At 46.0% G+C, this 21,518-nt stretch overlaps 1 protein-coding gene and 1 long non-coding RNA gene across 3 annotated transcripts in view; one reads left to right on the plus strand and one right to left on the minus strand.

The window, feature by feature from the left end:
• Window positions 1-3,748, minus strand: part of LOC135811815 (protein split ends-like) — an 18,028-nt gene extending 14,280 nt beyond the window's left edge. Inside the window, exon 1 of the mRNA XM_065325061.1 lies at window positions 3,134-3,748. Within this exon, the coding sequence (XP_065181133.1) occupies window positions 3,134-3,365 (232 nt within the window). The 5' untranslated portion in view covers window positions 3,366-3,748. The remainder of the gene's footprint in view (window positions 1-3,133) is intronic.
• Window positions 3,749-9,672: 5,924 nt separating this feature from the next.
• The window catches only part of LOC135811836 (uncharacterized), a 35,559-nt gene continuing 23,713 nt past the window's right edge, over window positions 9,673-21,518 (plus strand). Inside the window, exons 1-2 of one of the 2 annotated variants that reach the window (XR_010552703.1) lie at window positions 9,673-9,817; window positions 19,399-19,518. This is a non-coding gene — a long non-coding RNA (uncharacterized LOC135811836). Of the gene's footprint in view, window positions 9,875-19,398; window positions 19,519-21,518 lie in introns of both variants that reach the window. The other variant, XR_010552702.1, reaches the window with a different exon arrangement.

The raw sequence follows: 21,518 nt of genomic DNA on the forward strand, positions 1-21,518 counted from the left end.
CATTTAGCCTTTTCGTCTTCCCGTTGCCATGCGGATTGAGAAATTTAGGAACACAAGTCAATTACCTCAACAGCGTGCAACTGCCTGCACTTTCGCTATACCGGTACACAGTGTGCAGCGAAGGCAAAGTTTCACATCACGTGACATGGTGCTAATACTAAAATAAATAATAGGAAGCGCTGGCAAACAGTGCAATGTGACCACCAGAGAGTTGCCCCCATATAAGGGTTGGAAACAACATTGTAACCACCATGCACATGGTATAGATTCTGTAAATCCATTATAATTATGTCGTCATTGTTTTAGGTAGCTCATGTCCAAATACTTTTTCCGAAAATTCACCAGTTTGATACCTTTTTGTGCAATGCTAGGGGTGTCCAGAATGAGAAAATCAATATATTAGGGCATGTAATTGGGCACTTGGAGGGGTTATGGCCCCTCGAAGTAGCCCAAACAAGGCGTTCTTAAGAAAGAGACAGGTTTGCATTGGTGACCATAAAACGCTTCCAACCTTCATCTGTTGCTTCATGTAATCATGTCAGTGATTCCCGTAGTATCAGAACATGTCAGAGTAGCTTTATCAGCAAAAATACACTGGTTGAAAGTACAGGCTTCTGTGTGAGGAGACGAAACTGGTATTCTGAACCCCGATTCGAAATGGTGCCAAAATGCTTTGAAAATTAAAATTTTACAAAATTGGCCCGAAAACGATTGAGTTTTTCTTGCTAGTTGCATCGCACTAAGCCAGTATCATAAAGTTACATGTATGTCAACATGATGTTAGGTCATTGGACTTGTTTACAGAAATATGCGAAGAAATGATCGTCTCTTGTAATTGATTCCAGTGGATTTCCCGTCAACATTGTGTGATTATAGTGGTCCTGAATTCCAAAAAAAGAATTGAAATGCACCTATAATATAGGTGCATTTCAATTCTTATCATAGTTTAGTGCAAGCCTGCCTCAAAGAAACAAATGAAAAGCAACCTCCTGTTTGTAAAAGTAGGTTTTCTCTTATTTCGTGACATAAATGCGAATGTATGGGTGTGGCTTTCACAGGCCCTAGATATAGGGAAGGTTTTATTACACACTAGCGAAATTTCGGGAGTATCAGCTTTCCCTCAAGATGCTTCAACACTGAAAATTTGAACTAAATCGGACAGAAAGTGGTTTTTGACCTCCGATATTTTTCGCGATATAGGCCCGAGCTACCTTAATTTTGCAATTTTCTTTAAAATAAGGCTCCCGCTGCTTACGGAATTAAAACGGTTACTAAAAGTTGTCACACTCACACTACAGTATTGCATGCATGTACATACTAGCCCACGATCAATGGCACTCCACGAAAGTTAGATGACTACGATGTGTTCTTTTTCTCAGCTTGCGAATATTATTCGCTTACGAAATGTCATTGATTTACAGAAGTGTATTCATGTTACTTTCCCCTCCTTGCCCCGTCACACAACAACACGATCAAAGATATTGGTGATGGCGCAGAAGGAGAATGACAAAAAATCTTTACTAAAAACGACGAGCAGTAATAAAAGAGAACGTTAGGCGCGGACGGATCGCAACAACAAATCAAGGGTGAGCACGTACAAGACACATGGCCCAAACTCAAACAAGCAGGCCACGGACGGATCACTCCTCACTCTGACTCCTAGACTGGACAGTTTCACCAAGCATGCTCCACAGTTCAACATATGAGCGACACTCACTTGACAGTCGTTACCAATGGTTAGAGAGTATTGCTATAGCGGTAGGTGGACTGTACTTTGAATACTTGCAGCAACACTAGCCGCAAGGCTAATGTTGCTGCCAGTTCCGTGCTAGAGTTGCTATTAGTTCCACTGGCAGCTTTGAATGTACAGTAAAACCTGTCAAGGCGACCACCTGTCTAAGAAGACCACTGCGACCAGGACCAAGGGGTGCCATTTCCAGTCAAATGACCCTGGATAAGGAGACCACCTGGTAACAGAGACCACACTTTAGTCGCCTTCGACAGGTTTCACTGTAAATTCAAAATACGAAAATCGATGTGGGATTTCCGTTGGCTCTTCCAATTTCCTAAATATCTAGGCGTTTTTCCTCTGTTCCTTTTGAAACATGAATTTTGGCCGATATGGCTCGCAGACACATTTCGTCATGAAACTGTCCAGCTACACCCGAATTCAATTTTTGGTAAGGTTGTATCAACGAAAGTACAGAAATGTTGGGAACCTACTGAAAAAGTATACAGTTACAAAATTAGTCTGTTGCATAGTAGATCTACAGGTGCGGTGGACCCGTTGGGTCTGGTTAGTTGGGTCCGGTTACTTAGTCAGGCCATGAAACCCCGGACCAACTTTTTGTCCGTGCTTACTGCCGAGGGGATCATAATGTATCCGCCATTGAAGACTATTATTATGGTCAGACCAATCAAAAACTGCTTGAGTTGGTGCTGCAGGACTGCCAGGAGCAATGCATTCCGCGGCTGGACGCCACGAAGGCACACATCAATAGTTACCGTATTCGTGTTGGCAAACGATGCAGCACGTAGATCTCCGTGTCGCTTAGTAACTTACTCTGGACGGGTAGTGCGCCGCTTCTCCATCGACGCGGCTGCCCAAGTGTGTGAGGGCGCGCATGTAAAATAAACAACAACATGTCCGATTTTGCTACCACCTGAACCAGTAGGGCAGGTTCCTCTTCTCTACGACACGACCCGACTCTAAAGGGCGATCATTGTGTCGACGGATGCAGTTCAACCCCTCCTGGTCTTTCATCTCTTTCACATGATTCGTAAACTCGAACAAATTATGAACAGGGGCTGAAATGGCGGTATTCGAAGCTAAGAAGGCAGTGAAATTATCGCTTTTCTTCTGGACTCGAAGCTATAAATATCGTAAGCAATATCGTCGAACTAGAACAGCGACGACTCGAACATCCGTACTGAACAACCTGGAGCAAGAGCCGTGAACTGTAGGTTTACACGCCTGAAATCATTGCAGATTAATCATTTGCGGGAACAGCGGCTTCCTATTTTCACGCCTCGCTTACTTCTTCCTAGATCCTTGGCGTTATAAATAAAACTTGAAACAGCAATCACCAGAAGCAGAACGACAGTCACGCACCATCAGAAAGTTACCACGTACCATGTCCAGCGCCTCTCCCTGCTGATTTCTTCTTTTTGGCCTTCGTAGTCGAGGGCCCTCTGGTTCGTGACGAGGGAATGGTCGGAATTGCAGGTGGCTTCTTTCTGACATTCGCCGTGCGCTTGGACGCTTTCGTTGAGGTGGCGCTCTTCCCTTTCCGCTTCGACTTCGGCGAACAACTCGAGGTGACTTCCAACTCAGCAGCTATAAACGAAGATATTTGCTCCTCCATTGCCACCCAGTGGTTAGGAACTAGAGACAAAGCGGAGAACCGTCCGCGCTCCTTCCTTCTTGAACACAACTTCGTTTTTACATGGGTCCCTTGCGTCTCATGCTAGCTTCGACTGATGCTACTTTATCCGAGGAACAACAGAACTCAGAAGGCAATAGAGCTCTTCTGGGCATTTCGCCTATCTGATTTTGACCTCAACATGCACCAATGACCTCAACTTCGCTCAAAACGACGCACATTCCCCAGCTTTACTGTACAACCTTCGCAGACTTTGACCCGATGACCTGAACTTTACCGCGAGGCGACATATCGTCTCGGAGATGTGTCGCCGACATCGCGACAGCGAGCGGTGCGCGGGTCAAAATCCCAGATCTAGAGCTAGAGGCCTCCATTCCCTTTTTATTTGAAAGACTAAGTAGTTAGTTTGAGCTTCAGCATGCTAGCAAGTACTGAAGTAGTATCTAACGCCGTAACGGTGCAAAATGCATGCCAGCCGTGATCACGTTGATCATGGATCGTCTGCCCTAATCAGGCTAATGTGTAGGCCCTACTTATTTCCTAGATCTAACGACTACCGCGCGCGCGTAGATCTACTGACACTGTCCGTCCGTGCATATCCACACCAACCAGATCATGATAAAAGCAACACCTCACATGCCACGGCCTTTCTTTACTTCCCGATCCCGATCCGAAGACTTCAAGTAGGTACTTCATAAGTCGTTCCCAGCTTTCTTCTTGATCATGAAATCCGATCAAGGGAGTCAATGCCACGTCCGGTGCTGCACATTACTTAGTCCCAGACCCGCAGACACTGCATGCTAATCGTGCATGGCACAAACAAACACGTTTGAAACCTGACTTACCCGATCGGATTTCATCGAGCAGCATTGACCATGTACCAGTCTTTCTTCATCATGGAGTTTTGTTTTGTTTTGTTTGGTTTTGTTTTCGTATGATTCGAATGATTTAGTATTCCCATTTCTTTTAGTGATTGGTGTAGCCCAGAGACCATGGAGACCGTGTGGTGTGGAGAGTGTCGTGAAGATGTATGGATATACAGACTCAGTACATGTAGTGGATGGCTACAATGGAGGCTTCGCGTTTTGAGAAAATAACGGTTTTGTTTGTTTTATTTGGATTCGCAGGACCAAACGAGCGGAGACGCTGCCGAGATGCTCAGTAACAAGATAGCGAATATTGAAAAGGGAAGTGAAAAAATGGGTCGTGAGAGGGGAATAAACGAAAGGAGGGGAAGGAGTAACAATTTTATTGGTCGACAGTTGCATCCAAAACTGTGAATAATATCGCACGACACAATCATTATACAATCATGCTTATCTGATCTTGAGAGAGACTTTCGAGAAAAGGAAGAGTACTGATGAAAAGAGAATGGTGCTACACGTAGTGTGACGTGTCGCGGACCTGTGATAGGGACATGTACATGTATATGTAGCTCCCGCTCCTTCACCGGGTCCGGGTGCAGGGAACTGCAGCCTGGTGGAAAGCAGATACCGTCCGTGCCGAACGGTGTCAGGCAGTGTGTTCCAAAGAGCATAGCAGCGCGACGAGGGCCATCGCACCCTGTAAGAAGACCTTAGCTGGCTTAGGGTCTGTTGGGAATGCCCAAGTAAAAATAATATACAAAACACAACATACAATCGTTGACCTGCGTGACTTTTGCGGCTGTTTGCTGGAGACCAAGGCTGATGGAGCCGAGTTGTCCTTCCTCTACAGCTAGCTGTACACCACTGCCATTCACCAATGGTACACCAGGTACACCGCACAAACAATGCCTGCAGGGCCGGGCTGGCGTGTCCGTGAATGACTATGTACCTCCCCACGAGCACCAGGAGATTCTGGCTAGCATGTAGGCCTAAACTTAGGCTAAACTATTACTTTACTACCCGTTCTCAGACTCCTCACATTTTGCGGAAGTAACCAACTACCATTCGTTCCAGATCCATGCATGTGCAGCAAGGAGTCATGATGTAGATCTACCGGCGATGTACAATCGATAATTATCATGTAGATCTACCTGTACTCTGTACGTGGATACAATCAGCGCTCGTTACTCCACTATTAACATTTTACTGTGTGTATCAATCGATTCTGTCCAAGGAAAGTATTCTTTTTAGTGCCACACGGCTGGCAGTGAGAAGCTTGATTATACCGTATTATCTCTAATATAAGCACAGTCTCCAATAATAGCACGTCTCCAATAATAGAACACCTTGGGGAGGCATTCAAAAACTAAAGTGCTCAGTCTCCATTATAAGCACACTGTGTAAATTCATTATCTGTACCGGCGAGAAAACCCTGAAATTATGTGTGTGTCTGACATGACTTGGGCATGGCAACATGCCCCTGAAATGACGTTGAAATAATAATGGAACAGTCTCCAATAAAGGAACGTCTCCATTAATACTAGCACGGGGCGGAGGTACATTGAAAAAATAAAGGACCGTGCTCATATTACTCGAGATAATACGGTACTGTAAAAGCCATATTATATATAACGAAGTGCTAACTCAAACGAGTTAACGAGGAGAAATCTGTCGATAAAATAGAAATCGTTATACAGAAATAGATACATGTATACTGTCTGATTGAGCGTTGAGAATAAGTGAGAATCGTTACCTTTGGTACACGTAAACCAGTCATTTTTGGGAAATCGGTATAATTATCTGCGCCTCGTTAGAATAATAGCTTTTACAGTAGTGCTTGTGACAAACAATGAATGTACTTGTATGCGGTGCTGCCGACCTCAAAATGTGGACTGAATTATCGATAAATAGAACAGGCGTTTGCCAAACATGCTAATGTTCTGTTTCGCATGCACAAATGCTCCTACCTTCCTGCTGACACTTGCACATACAGAGTCCACTTGATTGGAGAATGACTGGAGGTGATGGTGGTGGCGAGAAGCGGGTCGAGGTGATTGGGGGAGGAGGAGAGTCAAACCGGAGCGGACGATGGAGGGAGGGAGTGGTGATTCGAGGAGAAGGTGAGCTGAGTGATCATGGCGATGATGTTAGTGATCATGCGGGTGTGTTGGAGTCGGGAGCGCGTGCGCAAGTTTCGTGGTAGCAAATTCTCAGTATTTTTTCTACAAAAATCCACATTATCTCCAGACACTAGGAGTATACAGTCATTTGGTCTCCAATCCTACATCTACTGGAGAATAGGGGTAAGCGGGAAATGCCCAAAATTTTGCCCTTCCGGATGCTCGAGAAAACAGCCAATTAGGCTGATATATGTTTCACCAAAAGAACAGGTAATCGTCATGAAGGACTCAGACCATTGTCATGATGTGGACTGGGAGCTTTGTGGAAGTATAAGACAATAATATGCAAGAGGAATACCAAATTCACAAGCAAGCGCTGAAACTTTGGGAGATGTCCTCAGTGTCTGCTCCAGCGCCGGGTGAGCCGGGTAATCCACCCGGTTTGGCGGCGCTTGGACCCGGTTGAAAGTATAGTACCGGGTCACCTGTTTGGTACTTTACACTTTCGAACTTTGAAAGGACTGACTACATGGCTTGTATGTGTCAAATACTTCTTCTTCTTTCGTAATTTTCTAATTCCTGTCCTCTCTTTTCTAAATGAGACAGCGCCAGGTACATGTGTACCCGGCTCCGACCCGGTTGAAATGGTTGCGCCAGATACACGTGTACCCGGCTGTCCTACAATCCTAGAGCAGACACTGGTCCTAACGTGGCTGCTAAAATATTATTCCAAATCGACAAGAAGCGCTTGGTGTGGTCCTTCAATAGCAGGTGCGTATATAACAGCCTCATTGGGCATCTGCCCTTGTTTTTCGGATGCCATGATCTTATGCTCCTTCTCAAAAAGGACCTGATTATGCCTTCAATTATGCCTTCAATTATGCCTTCAATAGCAGGTGTGTATAACAGCCTCATTGGGCATCTGCCCTTGTTTTTAGGATGCCATTTTATGCTCCTTCTCAAAAGGACCTGATTATGCCAAACAATTATGCCGGCATGATCCGCTTACCCCTACTGGAGAAACTAGTGAAGGCCCAACTCATGTCAGACATATTGGAAAACGATCTCCTCCCTGCTTCGCAGTTTGCATACAGGAAGCGACACAGCACTGAGGACGCCCTTGTCCTAGCGGTAAACCGCTGTTAATAGCAAAGTATGAGCGGAAAGAAACAGGCGTAGCATTTGTCGTCCAAAGCGTTCGACTCTGTCAAGCACAAATTGCTGCTTGAAGAGCTCTCGAAAATGGGTGTGACAGGCACTGCAAAGTCCTGGCTTGCTAGTTACCTCAGCGACTGGTACCAGCGTGTAGTTATTGGCTTCTATTGGCGGAAGTATGACAAAGCTACACACAGTGCAGTCAAGACGTGCCACAGGGATACGTTACCGGCCCACTGCTCTTCACCCTGTATATTCGCGACATCCACCATTGGATCCCACGTCCCGTCGTCCATCAAGAGTTTGCGGACGATATCTTTCTCGAAGCCTCTGGGAGTCGATATTAACTGTGTTAATCTTGATTGTTTCTTTGTATGCGTTGCTTGCTTACTTGTTATGTAGTTTGTATCCTGCAACCATGTTTCAACATTGTTAGTGCTTACGTTTGGTGATTTTTGTTGCCGCGTGACCGCCAACTGTCTGTACGTGCCATCTTCTTAGGTTTGTGTTGGGTTTCAGTTCCCGTTATGGCAACACAGGATTGAATTGAGCCCTTTTCTTCAGATTCTTGGCGTTTTGATCATTTTTTTTGCATTGAGATTTTGTGTCATATGTAAGCACGTTTGCTTTGCCCGTACAAGAGGCTTTATCGATTCCCTGTGAAGTTCTTCTGGATCTCTCCGGCTGAAGTAAGTTACACGTACTGCGAATCTAGGATCAAGATCTACATCGGTCTCTCAGTCAGAGACACCCTTCAAAGCCCAAAACGCCAACCACCTCACCTCCGTGCGTGACGCGTCATGAAAAGTACAAAAAAACAGTACTGAGCTAGCCAAACACATATTATGGGAGCTAAAGAGCGAAGGAAAGCCGTTGACTATCACATGGAAGGTGTGGGAGAAGAGACGGTCGTACAGATGGCAGTCAAAGAAATACTACTTTAACATAATACTGAAGTACACTGTAGGTATTGCAGAAAAATTCCACATCCTGATGATACCGAAGAAGCTCCTGCTCAACAAGCGGTCTGAGATGATCTCAAAATGCATGAACTAGAGGTTGGTGCGACTTCGGCGATATGTGGGGAATTGTGTGTTGCTCCCTACGTGGGAGCTCGGGCTTTCGATGGACCGCTCGTGTGCTCTGGGTGGAAGTCGTGTTTCAGTCAAGTGAGAATTCACGTCGGCAGGAAAAGCGCGAGCTCCCACCTAGGGAGCAACACACACTTCCCCAACTATCGCCGAAGTCGCACCAACCTCTTTTTCACTTTGTAGTCCCCGGTACATGGTTTGGAGGCAACAACGTTGTGAATGGCCAACGGTCCTCAGCAATTTGTTCTGCACCTCCATGAGCGACACTGACCACGCTGCGATCTGGTGTTCACCAGGCGTTTGTCGTGCTGGAAACGGAGTGTCTATGTAAGTTTGTATCCCTGGTGATGTTTGTGTCTGGAGAGCACTATGTGGTGCTCTTCAGACACAATCTTCCTCAGCCTACTCAAGCTCAACTGACGAGGGTGAATTCCCCGAAACACCGTGTATTGAGCATGGAGTGGTGCTTTCTTGCAGGCTTCCCGAGTGGAAGGTTCGATGGACTTCTCGTGTGCTCTGGATGGCAGTGCTAAGTCAGTCAAGTGAGAATTCAAGTCGCCTGGAAAAGCGCGAGTTTCCACGTAGGGAGGAACACACAATATGAACTGATCAAGTATTGTACTGCACATTTGCCTGAGCATCCCAATATACCAATAACGCAACCCCTGTTATTGACTACACCTCTCTGCACACGCCCGCCCGTCACCCAAAGACCCTCTAGCGATCTCACTGGCCTGTTTCCCGCCATCCTCCTGAGTCCTGGCACCTCCACCCATCTGCATTACATGCTCTTCAATGCCTCCCCAACGCCTCTGTTCGTGCTTTAATGCTTACACCCGCCTGTTGCCCGCCACCCTGCTGACACTGTCCCTCACTCCTACTGAGTCCTAGCGCCTTGGCCCGCGCTAGCTCTCTCCCACTACCTTGCGCTACCAGACTTAGCGCCCACCTGTACATAGCGCTAAATTTGTTTATGCCGGTGGCTCTATGGGTATACAAACGTACTGCTGGGCAGATCCCCAGTATCACTTGTCTTCCTAGCGGCATGAAGCTCAGAGTTAATTATTTGTACAATTTGTCTAATTTATTTCAAGAAAAGAAGAAAGCTGGACGTCCTCAGTTGAGTCTGATAGGTTCTAAGCTCTGTCCTTGGCATTGAGCACTCTCTGCAGCTCGGGAGTCAACGGATCTGTATTCTGACTGTAAATAGCAACCACTGTTTACCGCCCGGCTCGTGAACCTGTCACATACCACTCTTCGTAAGTCGAGCACCTTCGCAAACCAACGTTAATTATTATTATTATTATGAAATGACCCAAAGGCAATATGCCAATTAACACTGCTTTTTGTAGTACTACATTGTACTGTATTTGCCTCAATCCGCTTGGAAGCGTGTTTTTATTGACCCCATAAAATGATGATGCAAAGAAAGAAAAGCACTCCAGCATTGCCCCAGGGAGGCAACAATGAACTCATTCCCTAGCATAGGCTCAATGAGATCATCGAGTATTTGTATTTGTAAAAATTTCAAAAGGATCCAGTCTCTCAATCCGCTGCTCTGTATTAATTTTGTAGTACAACTTAAATATTCTGGTTTCGAAAACCGGATTGCATTGCGAAGGTATTATCTACATGTAGTTATTCATATTCCTCTAGGGCAGTTCCCACAGACCTATGGTCTCCGTACGGGGTACGCTAGCCAATCTAGGATTGCGATACGCAATTGACTTGCTGAAATTGACTTGGTGAAGCAGCAAGGCGAAGCAGCAAGGCGGACCGATGCCGGAACTGAATTCCAGCGGTCAGAGGCTACAATAAGAAAGAGAAGAATAACCAAATCGAGGGAAGGCTCGTGGCAGTACAAGTCCAATGAAATAAAGTATACAAACAAACAAACAAGCGAGACTTGAGACGGGTACTATAATTATATATTAAGGCTTGCGAATTAGATGGTTTGGAGGCAACAACGTTGTGAATGGTCAACGGTCCTCAGCGCTTGCTCAGCACCTTCATGAGCCACACTGACTCACGCTGCTATCGGGTTTCACGAGGTGTTTGTCGCGCTGGAAACGGAGCGTCTCTGTAAGCTTGTATCCCTGAAACACAGTGTATTGAGCAGAGAGTGGTGCGTTCTTGCAGGTTTGCCGAGTGGACGGTTCGATGGACTTCGTGTGCTCTGGATGGCAGTCGTGAGTCAGTCAAGTGAGAATTCAATTCGGCAGGAAAAGCGCGAGTTCCCATGTAGAGAGCAACACACAATTCCCCAAGTATCGCCGAAGACGCACCAACATCTTCTTTATTATAAGTATAGTTAGGTAAAGCGGAAAGGTTCCAGGTTGTCCAAGAGAGTGCTCAATGCGGAGAGGCAGAGCTAGTTCAAAAATAGGACGGGGAAAACATGTTTTTGCTCCGAGTTTCACGCACTAGGCGATCATCAGAAAACAATTTTCTGATGATCGCTTAGTGCATGAAACTCGGAGTAAAAACAATTTTTCGTCCTCTTATTGTTTTATAGTTAGGCTCAGGTGGATAGCCAATGATCAATTTATAAGAAGAAGAAGAAAGGACCAAAGAGCTACAAGACTAACTAGTTTACTACGCTATAATTATCCACTAACACCACCAGTTACTTTACCATCTATCTTCTTCATCTTCGAATCTTTAGAGCAGCTCAAGTTGTGTGGCACAGTGGGTTGGTCAAAGACCATGATTGAGATACGAGAGGTACCTGGTTCAAGTCCTGCCTGGGAGCGGTTTTTCCAGCCGTGCTGCTACCCACAGTCAACTGGGAACTTGTGGCCAGGCACAAGGGGTACATGGAGGTACATGGCAGTGGCGTGTCCAGGATTTGGCTGAGGGGGGGGGGGGGGGGTTGCGGCCGGGATCAAGGCGGGATGGGGTGGGGGTAGATGACATCATGCTACTGTCCCAGGTCAGCCATTTTGAAAACCGATGTCAGGAAGCTCCTCCTGTAGCCCCCTTCTTCAACAGTTATTCACCCGAACGGCCCCAGGGCCAGAGACAGTTCCGGAGGATCAGCGCACCACATGGGGACAAGTGTCGACCTTGCTTCAAGTTCCCTTTCTTCGTGGGCCTGAGGGACGATCCAGCATGATGTTTTGGGGAAGCATTCTCTGGAACGCTCTCCCCTCTGATTTTAGAGTGATACGTGTCCCTGGTCCCTTCCGAAAAACTCTTTCTCCCATTGCTATACTTACTTTGTGAATATCCTCGTTAAACTTTTATTATCTGCCATAAATTCCAACCTTCTCATCTATCAATCATTTGTGCATGCATGTCTATAAAATCAACCACGTGTTCCTGACTCCATGAGATTGTCTTTCTATTCTTTGACTCCATGAAATTATTGTCTTTCTATTTCTGACTCCATGAAATTGTTCTTCATATAAATTTTTCCCTTTCTTCTTTTGGTCCTTTCTGTCTTATATTATTATTATCATTTCTTGTTTTCCCTTGCATATCATTCTGTGAGAACCTGTCCTATGGGCAGGTGAGAAGGCATCTCTGCCTGTGCATTTGGTGAAGTAAAATAAACAACAACAACAACAACAACAAGCCGTAAATCTCACACACCACGAGCAGTATTTCTGTACTCGCAGCAACAATGTACATTGTAAACTTCAAATTTGCCGTTATGTGAGCGAATCAACTGCAATTATTTATGCGAGTCCAACAATTTCTCACCGCTCTCAAAGCATCCTTTACATAGGCAGCGGTACTTGTCACTGTGCGCTGTTCTTCATGTTCTGGCTGCTCGCTGACAACAGGTTCTTCCACGTCTGGTGGAGTGTGACTGTCAGTCCGCTCCGAAAGTTCAACTGGAATAACAGCGACTTCATCACTCCCACTGTTTCCTGTTGGAGCGGCAGCAGGAGTTGCGCCGCCACAGGAACGCTTTACAAAAATTCCAGGCTCTGCTGGCTAGAGCTTGGCCTTTTGGGATGTCCCTGAGACATCGAAGAAAAGCCTTCGAGTTAACCAAAACACGATTCGAACGAGGATGATCGCCTGAGCCCTCGGCATTCGAGTCGTGTTTTGGTTGACTCGATCGAAGACTTTTCTTCGATGTTTGTACCGTTGAAGACGCGTCGAGCGCGTCCCAGCAGGGATCACACTGTACAACAGTACACAGTCAGGTCACCGTGTTTCTGTAGCCGTGCATGCTCACTGTACGTAGACTCTACTCTGTAGACTGTACTGTACTAGTCTGTAGTGTGTACAATCAACACCAGCTCGAGCACCGCATGCGCGCACCGTGCAACCGCTTTTGGACAATCGTTTCAGGCCGCGCGCGCCCCGAGCCTAGTCTAGCTCGACCCGGCGCGCGCCCTGTATTATTTTTCGAAACCTAGGTCGAAATTTTTGAGGGGGGGGGGGGGGGCGCGCGCCCCCCGCGCCCCCCCCCTAAACCCGCCACTGCCATGGATGCAGCTAATGGGGTCGCTAATGGGGTCGCTTTCGGCACTTGTGCCAGTGGTTGTGAGACTTACCCACTCACCCCCACCGTTAGGCGCTGCATCTGCCGCTAGGGTTTATCGGGTGTTAGCGGCCGTCGTGAGTTCCCTTCGGGAACGGATACGATAATTTACTTTTTTTTTTTTTTTAAAGTTGTGTGGTATGTTGCTATGCGTCCTTGAATTGTGGTTTGACCGTTTTGTCTGATGGTCTTCCCAGTATCCTCCTCGACATAATAATTATGTACATCCGCCAACGTCCTTCAGAGCTGAGACTTTCAGCTCATGCTTGTCTTGGTTTCGCTCACCTTCCCCTCCTTACTGTATTTCTATAAATTAGAACCTTTGAAGCTGGAAGGCTGTTGGAGTGCGCATCCAAGATGCGCTAGAGCTGATTGCCAGTTAGGTGTAGAACGTCAGTACCGTTAGTCAGTGTCGGGCAATGTTATCGCATGAGCTGATTGTAAAGTAATTGGTGGTGTTGGTGAATAATTATAGCGTAACCTGTACCTCTTTGGTCATTTCTTTCTTCTTATAATTGTTTTATAGTTAGGGTGTTTTGTAACATGGAAATTATGGGCACAAGTTATGCGATCGAGTCCACCAACTAAGCCAGATTTTGAGCAGTCAGACATGCACAATCTAGAACAAAACTTACAAGGAGTACTGAGACAGTCCACGGCATGAAAGTCAGCACTGCTCGATAGCACTAACCAACGGCCATCCAACTTGGAAGGTTCATGGATATTAGTGCTAATTCCAAAGAGGGGAAGGCGAGCACCATGGAGCAATGCTCAAGCTGACTTTCATGCCGTGGAATGTCTCAGTACTCCTTGTCAGTTTGTGCAAGATTGTGCACGTCTGACTGTTCAACATCTGGTTTACAAGCAGTTGGTGTACTCGATCCCATAACTTGTGCCCACAATTTCCATGTTACAATGTTTTTCCTCGGCTCACATTCTGAGTTCTTATAATAGTTAGGGTGTTATTATAGTTATAATCGTAGTACTATACAGAACAGCAAGGATATTCAAGGCTATGTTGTCGCTACTCTGAGTTTCTTGCTTACGCAATCGTCAGGCAATATGAGGATGCTAAGTTATTGGCCATGCTGGTATTTAAGTAAGGAGACATATTGGTGGATTTTGTGGTGCTATCGTTATGATGGGGTGGGGTGTTGGTTTGGTAGCGTTAACGTGGCATATCACCCCAAAATTCCCTAAAAAATCAAATTTGTAAATTCATGTCCAGTGCTACATCAGTTGAAAGAGTAGCTGCAAAATCTCTGAAAATTTTGTCTCGATCTGACCAGCCGTTCAAGAGTTATGGCCGAAAATGTTCCCTATGCAAGGAAAGATTTTTTTGTTGCACGCTGTCATTTTTTGGCAGCACTATATTTGAATATGAGCAGACCGTGCGCAACTGGTCGTATCATGGAAACACGCGAAAGTGTGCAGAATTTTGCTCCAAGTCCAAAAAAGTCCAAAAAATCACGTTTTTTAGCCACGTATTGGGCTGCATGCACGGCGGCGGGCTTCGCAGCAGGACTTCTGCCAGCACTAGGGAGGGCCCGAATATGCTTGCGCATATTTTCGCATATTTTGGTCCTTTTGACACAAGGTCGCATAAAGTAGCAAATCTAGCATATTGTACCAAATGTAGCATACATGTATTTTGCTACAAGGAGCAAAGAATTCGCATAATTATCACTGATATCAGTTCATATTTCGAGCATATTTCGAGCATATTCTGAGCATTTTTCTGCTTTTGTGTGATTTCGAAGCATATTTTGAAGCAAGTGGCCAATATGCGAAAAGCATAATATGCGAAATTTTTGAGCATATTTGGGCCCTCCCTAGCCAGCACCCTCGTGACGTTGCAGATATGTGGCTTGATTATAGTAGTTGACGATGATTTAGTGACTTTGGCAAGTTTGGGTCGTGTCAAGAAGTCAGGTAGGATTCGGTATAGGCAGTAGTGGAACGTGAGTGGTGGTCTTTGCCGATTTTTGAGGGTATCCTGGATTTGGTTTGAAGCGCTGTGGGTTGTGTAGCCCTATCCCACCACCCATGGCTGCTTCTGGACTTTTTTAGGTTTGGATCCCGCGCACGGACAGAATGGGCAAGGAAATGTGAAAAAATCGTAAATGCATTTTTTGGCTTCTGGGTGGCTCGCACACCGTGGCACTATGCCGGAATTTTGAGTTTTTTCCGGCCTGGAAAGCCTGTCAGTGAGGCGCAAGAACTTTTAAATCATGTCCAGAGGGCCAGCATAGTGGCAGGAGTGTGTGGTGAAAGGTTCACTCAAATCCATTGAGAGACACCAAAGTTACGGTCAATTGAATGCCATATGAAATTTTGGGGTGATATGCTAAGTTAACTCAGGTGGAATTCATTTTAGACAATAAATTTGCAAAATAAACAGTTGCCTAATGATTATTAAAATAGAAGAAATCACATGGAAACGAGTTATGAAGCAACTATCCGCGACTGTATCAGATAATATTAAGGGAGCCAGAATGTGCGATATTTATTTAGGGCCGTCCGTAAATATCGATATATTTTTCAAGAGGATATTTTGTTCATTTCTCCCCAGACCCCAGACTCCCTCCCCTCTCAAAACGAACATACACATTCTTTATGTAGAGGATCGATATTTTTTAATGAAGTGCAGTTTCCACATGAAACGTGACCAGCTGCAACTCTAAATTCACTATACACCTACAGTAGGGTCCAGCGGATTCTGCCGGCAGACAAATTGGCAGAATTCGGTACTTTTTCTGGTAAGTTTCATGCATGTTTGGTATGTGGATAAAGAAATGAAGCAGAATTCGAGGAATTGCCCGCCCTAAGGTTTGTATGGTTCTGCCAATTTCACTGCTTTTCGAGCAGAATCTGCCACCTTTTCGAGCATTATCCGCCGGTCCCTAACCTACAGTGTAGATTTACGTTGCCGCGGTCGCACAACCTTGCCTTGGCTATGTTCAAGAGGTTGACGTTTACTTTGTGAAGGTCATAAACTACAAGTTTGCACAGTGCCCGTTAGGGTCCGGCGGATTCTGCCGGCAGAAAAATTGGCAGAATTCGGTACTTTTTCTGGTAAGTTTCATGAATGTTTGGTATGTGGATAAAGAAATGGAGCAGAATCCGAGGAATTGCCCGCCATAAGGTTTGTATGGTTCTGCCAATTTCACTGCTTTTCGAGCAGAATCTGCCGCCTTTTCGAGCAGAATCTACCACCTTTTCGAGCAGAATCCGCCGGTCCCTAGTGCCCGTCCATAGATAGAGTTCGATATTTTTTTTCACAAAGACAAGACGGACAGGGCCCAACCCCCCCCCCCCCACCCCCCAAACGAACGAATATCGTATCTAAAAAAATTGATATTTGTGGAGGACACCTGTTATAGGGCACACAACTGACACGCTACGGACACATTCAACGACCTTAGACCTGGCTCTCAAACACCTCCAGTCATGTTATTTTAATATAAAACTGGTCCCGGCATGATCCTGTAACTGTCGGCATTCTTTGCTGCCGTGGGACTTAGCTTGTGCACATTTTCGCTGCGCTCACCTTCCCCTCATTGGTCCGGCCATAACCTTGAACCTTCCAAACTGGAAGGCTGTTGGTTTGCGCACTGCAGGTATGTGAGAGCTAGGTCTCAGGTCGTTGAATGTCTCAGCAACATGTCAGTTTTGTGCCTTGTTATCGCACGTTCTGACTGTCTTTTTATCTTGTTACAGTCGTGGATAAGAGTTGGTGGACAAGCCGTTGATTATTCACTCTCATTGTAATATCAAAAAGTATTCTTTCTAGACCAAAGAGTGGTATATTTGATAACATTTAATAACGATAGAAATTTTTACGATACTTCTCCAGACGTTTCGTTGTTCTGAACAACATCGTCAGTGGATAAAGACGTCGTGGATAGTTGCTTCATAACTCGTTTCCATGTGATTTCCTCTATTTTGATTACATTTATTGGCTCGGTATCAGAGTTAAATTTGCCTAATGATTGGTTGTCAAAACATGAGTTCCAACAACAAAATAGATGAAAAATCGACGAAGGCGCAAAATTCAGAAATGTTTAAAAGATCAGCTATGAAAATAGACAATGTGGGCAGTAGTCATGTATATGGACATTGTACATGGGATTAATGCATGTACATGTACATGTACAGTCGAATCTGCCGTTAGCGACCTCTGCTGAGGGCGACCATCTACCGTTAGCGACCGATTTTCCGTGCAGCGACGGTTTCACATACAAACTGATCTGTCCAGAGCGACCATCTGCTGTGCGCGACCAGCGACCGCGATTTCATGCACGGTACGGTGGCTGCATTCAAATCTGCTGTAACTGTAAGCGACCGCGACCCAGGTTCAGTAAGGTGCGAAACTGTACTTGCCAGTGCGCTGTCAACTGCAAAGTGTGAAAATGCGCTGTCTTGCAAGTTATTATTATTATTATTATTATTTTTTCTTATTTTGTTAGGGATTTCCCAACAGGCAATGTTGCCTTTTTACTGGGAACCCTAAATGAGACTTTGTGTGAGCGCGAAACAAAGCAGGCGACTCGGCCAGGCGACAAGATGGAGGCAGCGCATTCCACCTGTCAGCACCAAGATACGCAATTGAATGGCAAGTGCGATCGACTGGCGCCTGGCCTGTACTGAGGCTGTGCTGTAGCTCTCAAGTCCAGGCAGTGTCGATCTACTGTCGTGTCGCATACGCGTACTATGGGTATGGTCGTCGTTGAATATCCAATAAAATTATTAAAAATAACATTATTCTCGTCGATTTGAGTACATGGAAGCATATACCTGGTATGCCGGATTTACCATACATCTGCCGTAATTAGGGCGCGTTAGGGCGCGTTCAGACTGGCGTGAATAGCCGCCGGAAAGCTGCAGCGTAATCCCGGGAATCGCAATCACACTGCACGTGTATCCCGCTGGAATGGCCAGTACATGTGAAGCTTCGACATTTGAAAAACTTGAGTTGACTCAGTTTGAGTTGGATATCAAAATAAACTAATTCAGTCTGTTGAGATACTGGATCATTGTGCTTTTGCTTGTGCTTGTCGACGGAAAGAATACTATGTCCGGAGTGTTTGGTGCTTGCGTGGCATTCATCCGTTTCGCGATCAGAGTATGCTTCTCGTTCGCAGTAACGTTTTGCCTGCACTGGCTGCAGAGCGGCCCGCAAAAATCACCACGTACAGCTCCATGAACTCCCTCTGCATTGCTGAATCGAACAAAGATTTCGGCATGATGGGAGAAGTTGGCAGTCTAGAAGTCAAAACTCAAAACTCAAAAGCATGCAGTCAGACTGCAAGAGTAGAAGCTGAAATAAAACGAAAAGACGGAACATGTGCTGCAAGGATATCAAAAGCGCCGCGTTCCGCCGGAATCTGCATTCCACTGGCCTGCAGAGTGGTGGGAAACCTTTTCCGTGTTTACGCTGGCGGGAACGTCACGTGAGCGATTCACCTTGACAACTTTCACATTCCGCTTGTTTTTTACGCCAGTCTGAACGCGCCCTTAAGGAGTAAGGGACCATCTGCCGAAAGCGACCGCTTTTTCTTGCACCAAGGGGCGGTCGCTTACGACAGATTTGACTGTACATGACATCGTGCATGTGCATGTACATGCACGATGTCATGTACATGCACATGCACATGTACACGACATCGTGCATGTACATGCATCTTTACACACTGGTCATCATTCCAATGGTTTGATCATTCTAAGAACGGTTCTTTGTGCTGATTTTCAGTTAGACCCACGTGACTGAATAGCAAAAAATGAGTGTACATGTGTGTAGATCTACAAGATGACTGGGCGCATTGTAATAATCGTATTACATGTATAATAAATCGGACTTTTCGTTTGTCTATACCTCGTATACTGTACCCCATCAGGTATTGTATGTAGGGACCGGCGGATTCTGCTCCAAAAGGTGGTAGATTCTGCTCGAAAAGCAGTGAAATTGGCAGAACCATACAAACCTTATGGCGGGCAATTCCTCGGATTCTGCTCCATTTCTTTATCCACATACCAAACATTCATGAAACTTACCAGAAAAAGTACCGAATTCTGCCAATTTTTCTGCCGCAGAATCCGCCGGACCCTAATTGTATGCCACCAGACAACGTACCAAACCCACGTGACCCAGACGAGCTGATTATCATAAGACTTGCAGGTGTTGGTCCCAGAGGAATTTTGACCGTTCTTACACTGCCGAGAGCTTATTGGCGAAAGCGTTGAAACGTCTGTCACATGTGGTTGTTTCCCGTTGGCTCTACTTAGTTGACCCGTTATAAGATTTGCTGAGGATTGACTACGTCATGGATGGCTTTAAACACGTAATGCTGCATATGGGAGCTGATGATCCCAATTTCTACACCAACTTCATGTGGAAGTCATTTGGTAAGCCATATCATGCATTTTGTTGGTACATTTTTCCTCTTCGTCGATTAATACTTGTAAGGGGTCGTCCGTAATTTTCGAAAAATTAAAAAATCCGTCCTCGTGCAAAATTGTCTCTGACCCACCCACCCACCCCCCATTTTTTTCCATTATTTTTTGATTTTTACCGATGCCCAGCTCGAAAAATTAATAAGAAATCCTGACCCCATGTTGATTGACTGCACCTGTGTCAAGTACTAGTAGCTAAGTACAGTGAGTAGTAGGTCTACCGAGGTCACGGCCATGCACCGTCCTACAACTACATGAAAAGTCATCATAGTAGATACTGGTGTTTGCGACAATCGATCCTACACTACGTCTACAGTACAGTACACAGTCAGCTCAGTGCAACAAGTGTACATGATCATAAAAGTCACTGGAGCAAAAAAAAAAAAAAAAAAAAAAAAAAAAAAGTACGAAAAATCAAAAAATTAAATTCCGCCAGCACTCTTGACCACCCACCCTCTTTTTGCCTGAGGACGGATTTTTTAATTTTTCAAAAAATACGGACGACCCCTAAATAAATAATAAGTCGACATGCATGAGTATAAATTAATGATGATTTTAGGGCCATCTTTATTCTCACCATGGCCACGGCCTGTGGCCAATAAGAGATAGTTGTAGTACATTATTATTATAATGCATTCCCGCGGCAGCGTCAACAGTGCAAGTGCAAATCACCCATGCACAACCGCAGTCCACACGTTCGCTTATGCTGGACATGGTAAGAGAAGCAGTTGATATAGGAGCCATAAAGACAACAAGCACAAACGTAGCTGTAAATCCTTTGTGTATAGAATTTTTAAAGTGTATTGAGCGATATTTCCGTGATCTGGGAAAAAGGTGACAGAGCGGTTTCATCGCCGAAACCTCTACTCGCAGATCATATCCAGTAGCTGCCTCCATTCGCTTCGAAATGCAGCTACGTCTGATAGATGCTCCAGATCTTCCAGCCTCTGCAATCGCCCGCACGCAGCTCCGTTGAGGTCGTCGTCGAGCTTCACCGGCAGGGTGATGCGAGGGCGGCCTCTCCACTTGTGGTCATCACATTCAAAGTAGCTGACCATGCTTAGTACGGCGGGGCATCACTGGGAAGTCGAAGGATATGGCCAAATAGCCTCCACCGAGCTCTGGTGATGATGCGGCTGATCGGCTCTGCCTTGCACCTGTCGTAGAGTGCTGTTGTTGCGATCTTCTGAGGCCAGACGAAGCCGATCAGTGAACGGAGCTGGCCGCGGTGGAATGCGTCGAGTCCATCCTCGGCAGGAGTCCATGTAGTAGTGGCAGTAGTAGTAGTAGCCAGCCACTGTACGTCAACAACTGGCGACGGGAGCTGATGAATCTCACTGCAATGGCCGAAATGCAACCCCAGGCCGCCTACACTGTGCTAACAAAGGGCTTATCGTCCAAATGGTCCTATCATTTGAGAGCCTCGTCGATAAACTCCGTCACCCTGGCCCCTCTAGATGAGGCATTGGATTATCATTTTCTTCCTGCCCTTTTGGGCCAGGGAATGGCAGCTGACAGCTCGCTGAGAAAGCTTCTGTCCCTCCCGACAAGATTCGGGGGCCTGGCTATCCCTATGGTAGCAAAGTCATAGGCAGACCATCAAGCATCACTTGCCATCACGGCGTCAATGGTGAACCTGATCGACGCCCACCGTAACGTGAGCGTCCGAGACTCTCCAGCCATCAGTCCCGACCAAAACACGCAGAGCATGGTGGCCATCGCAGAGGGCATGGCCAATCCGGTTCTAGAAGCCGTTGGCGAGGCACGAGGCATCGCCCGACAAAAGCGCCAGGAACAAATCGGTGGATGCCAGCAGATGCAGACAGAGCTGGCTGAGGGGCTTTTCCCCTAGCCTTTTACCGGTCCAGCGGCAGCTGCTCGCAGTAGCGGATGAGAAAGGCGTCTCAACATGGTTAACAGCACAGCCGTCCTGGACAAACCGCACCGTGCTG

This window comes from Sycon ciliatum, chromosome 3 (assembly GCF_964019385.1).
Source record: "Sycon ciliatum chromosome 3, ocSycCili1.1, whole genome shotgun sequence".
NCBI lineage: Eukaryota > Metazoa > Porifera > Calcarea > Leucosolenida > Sycettidae > Sycon > Sycon ciliatum.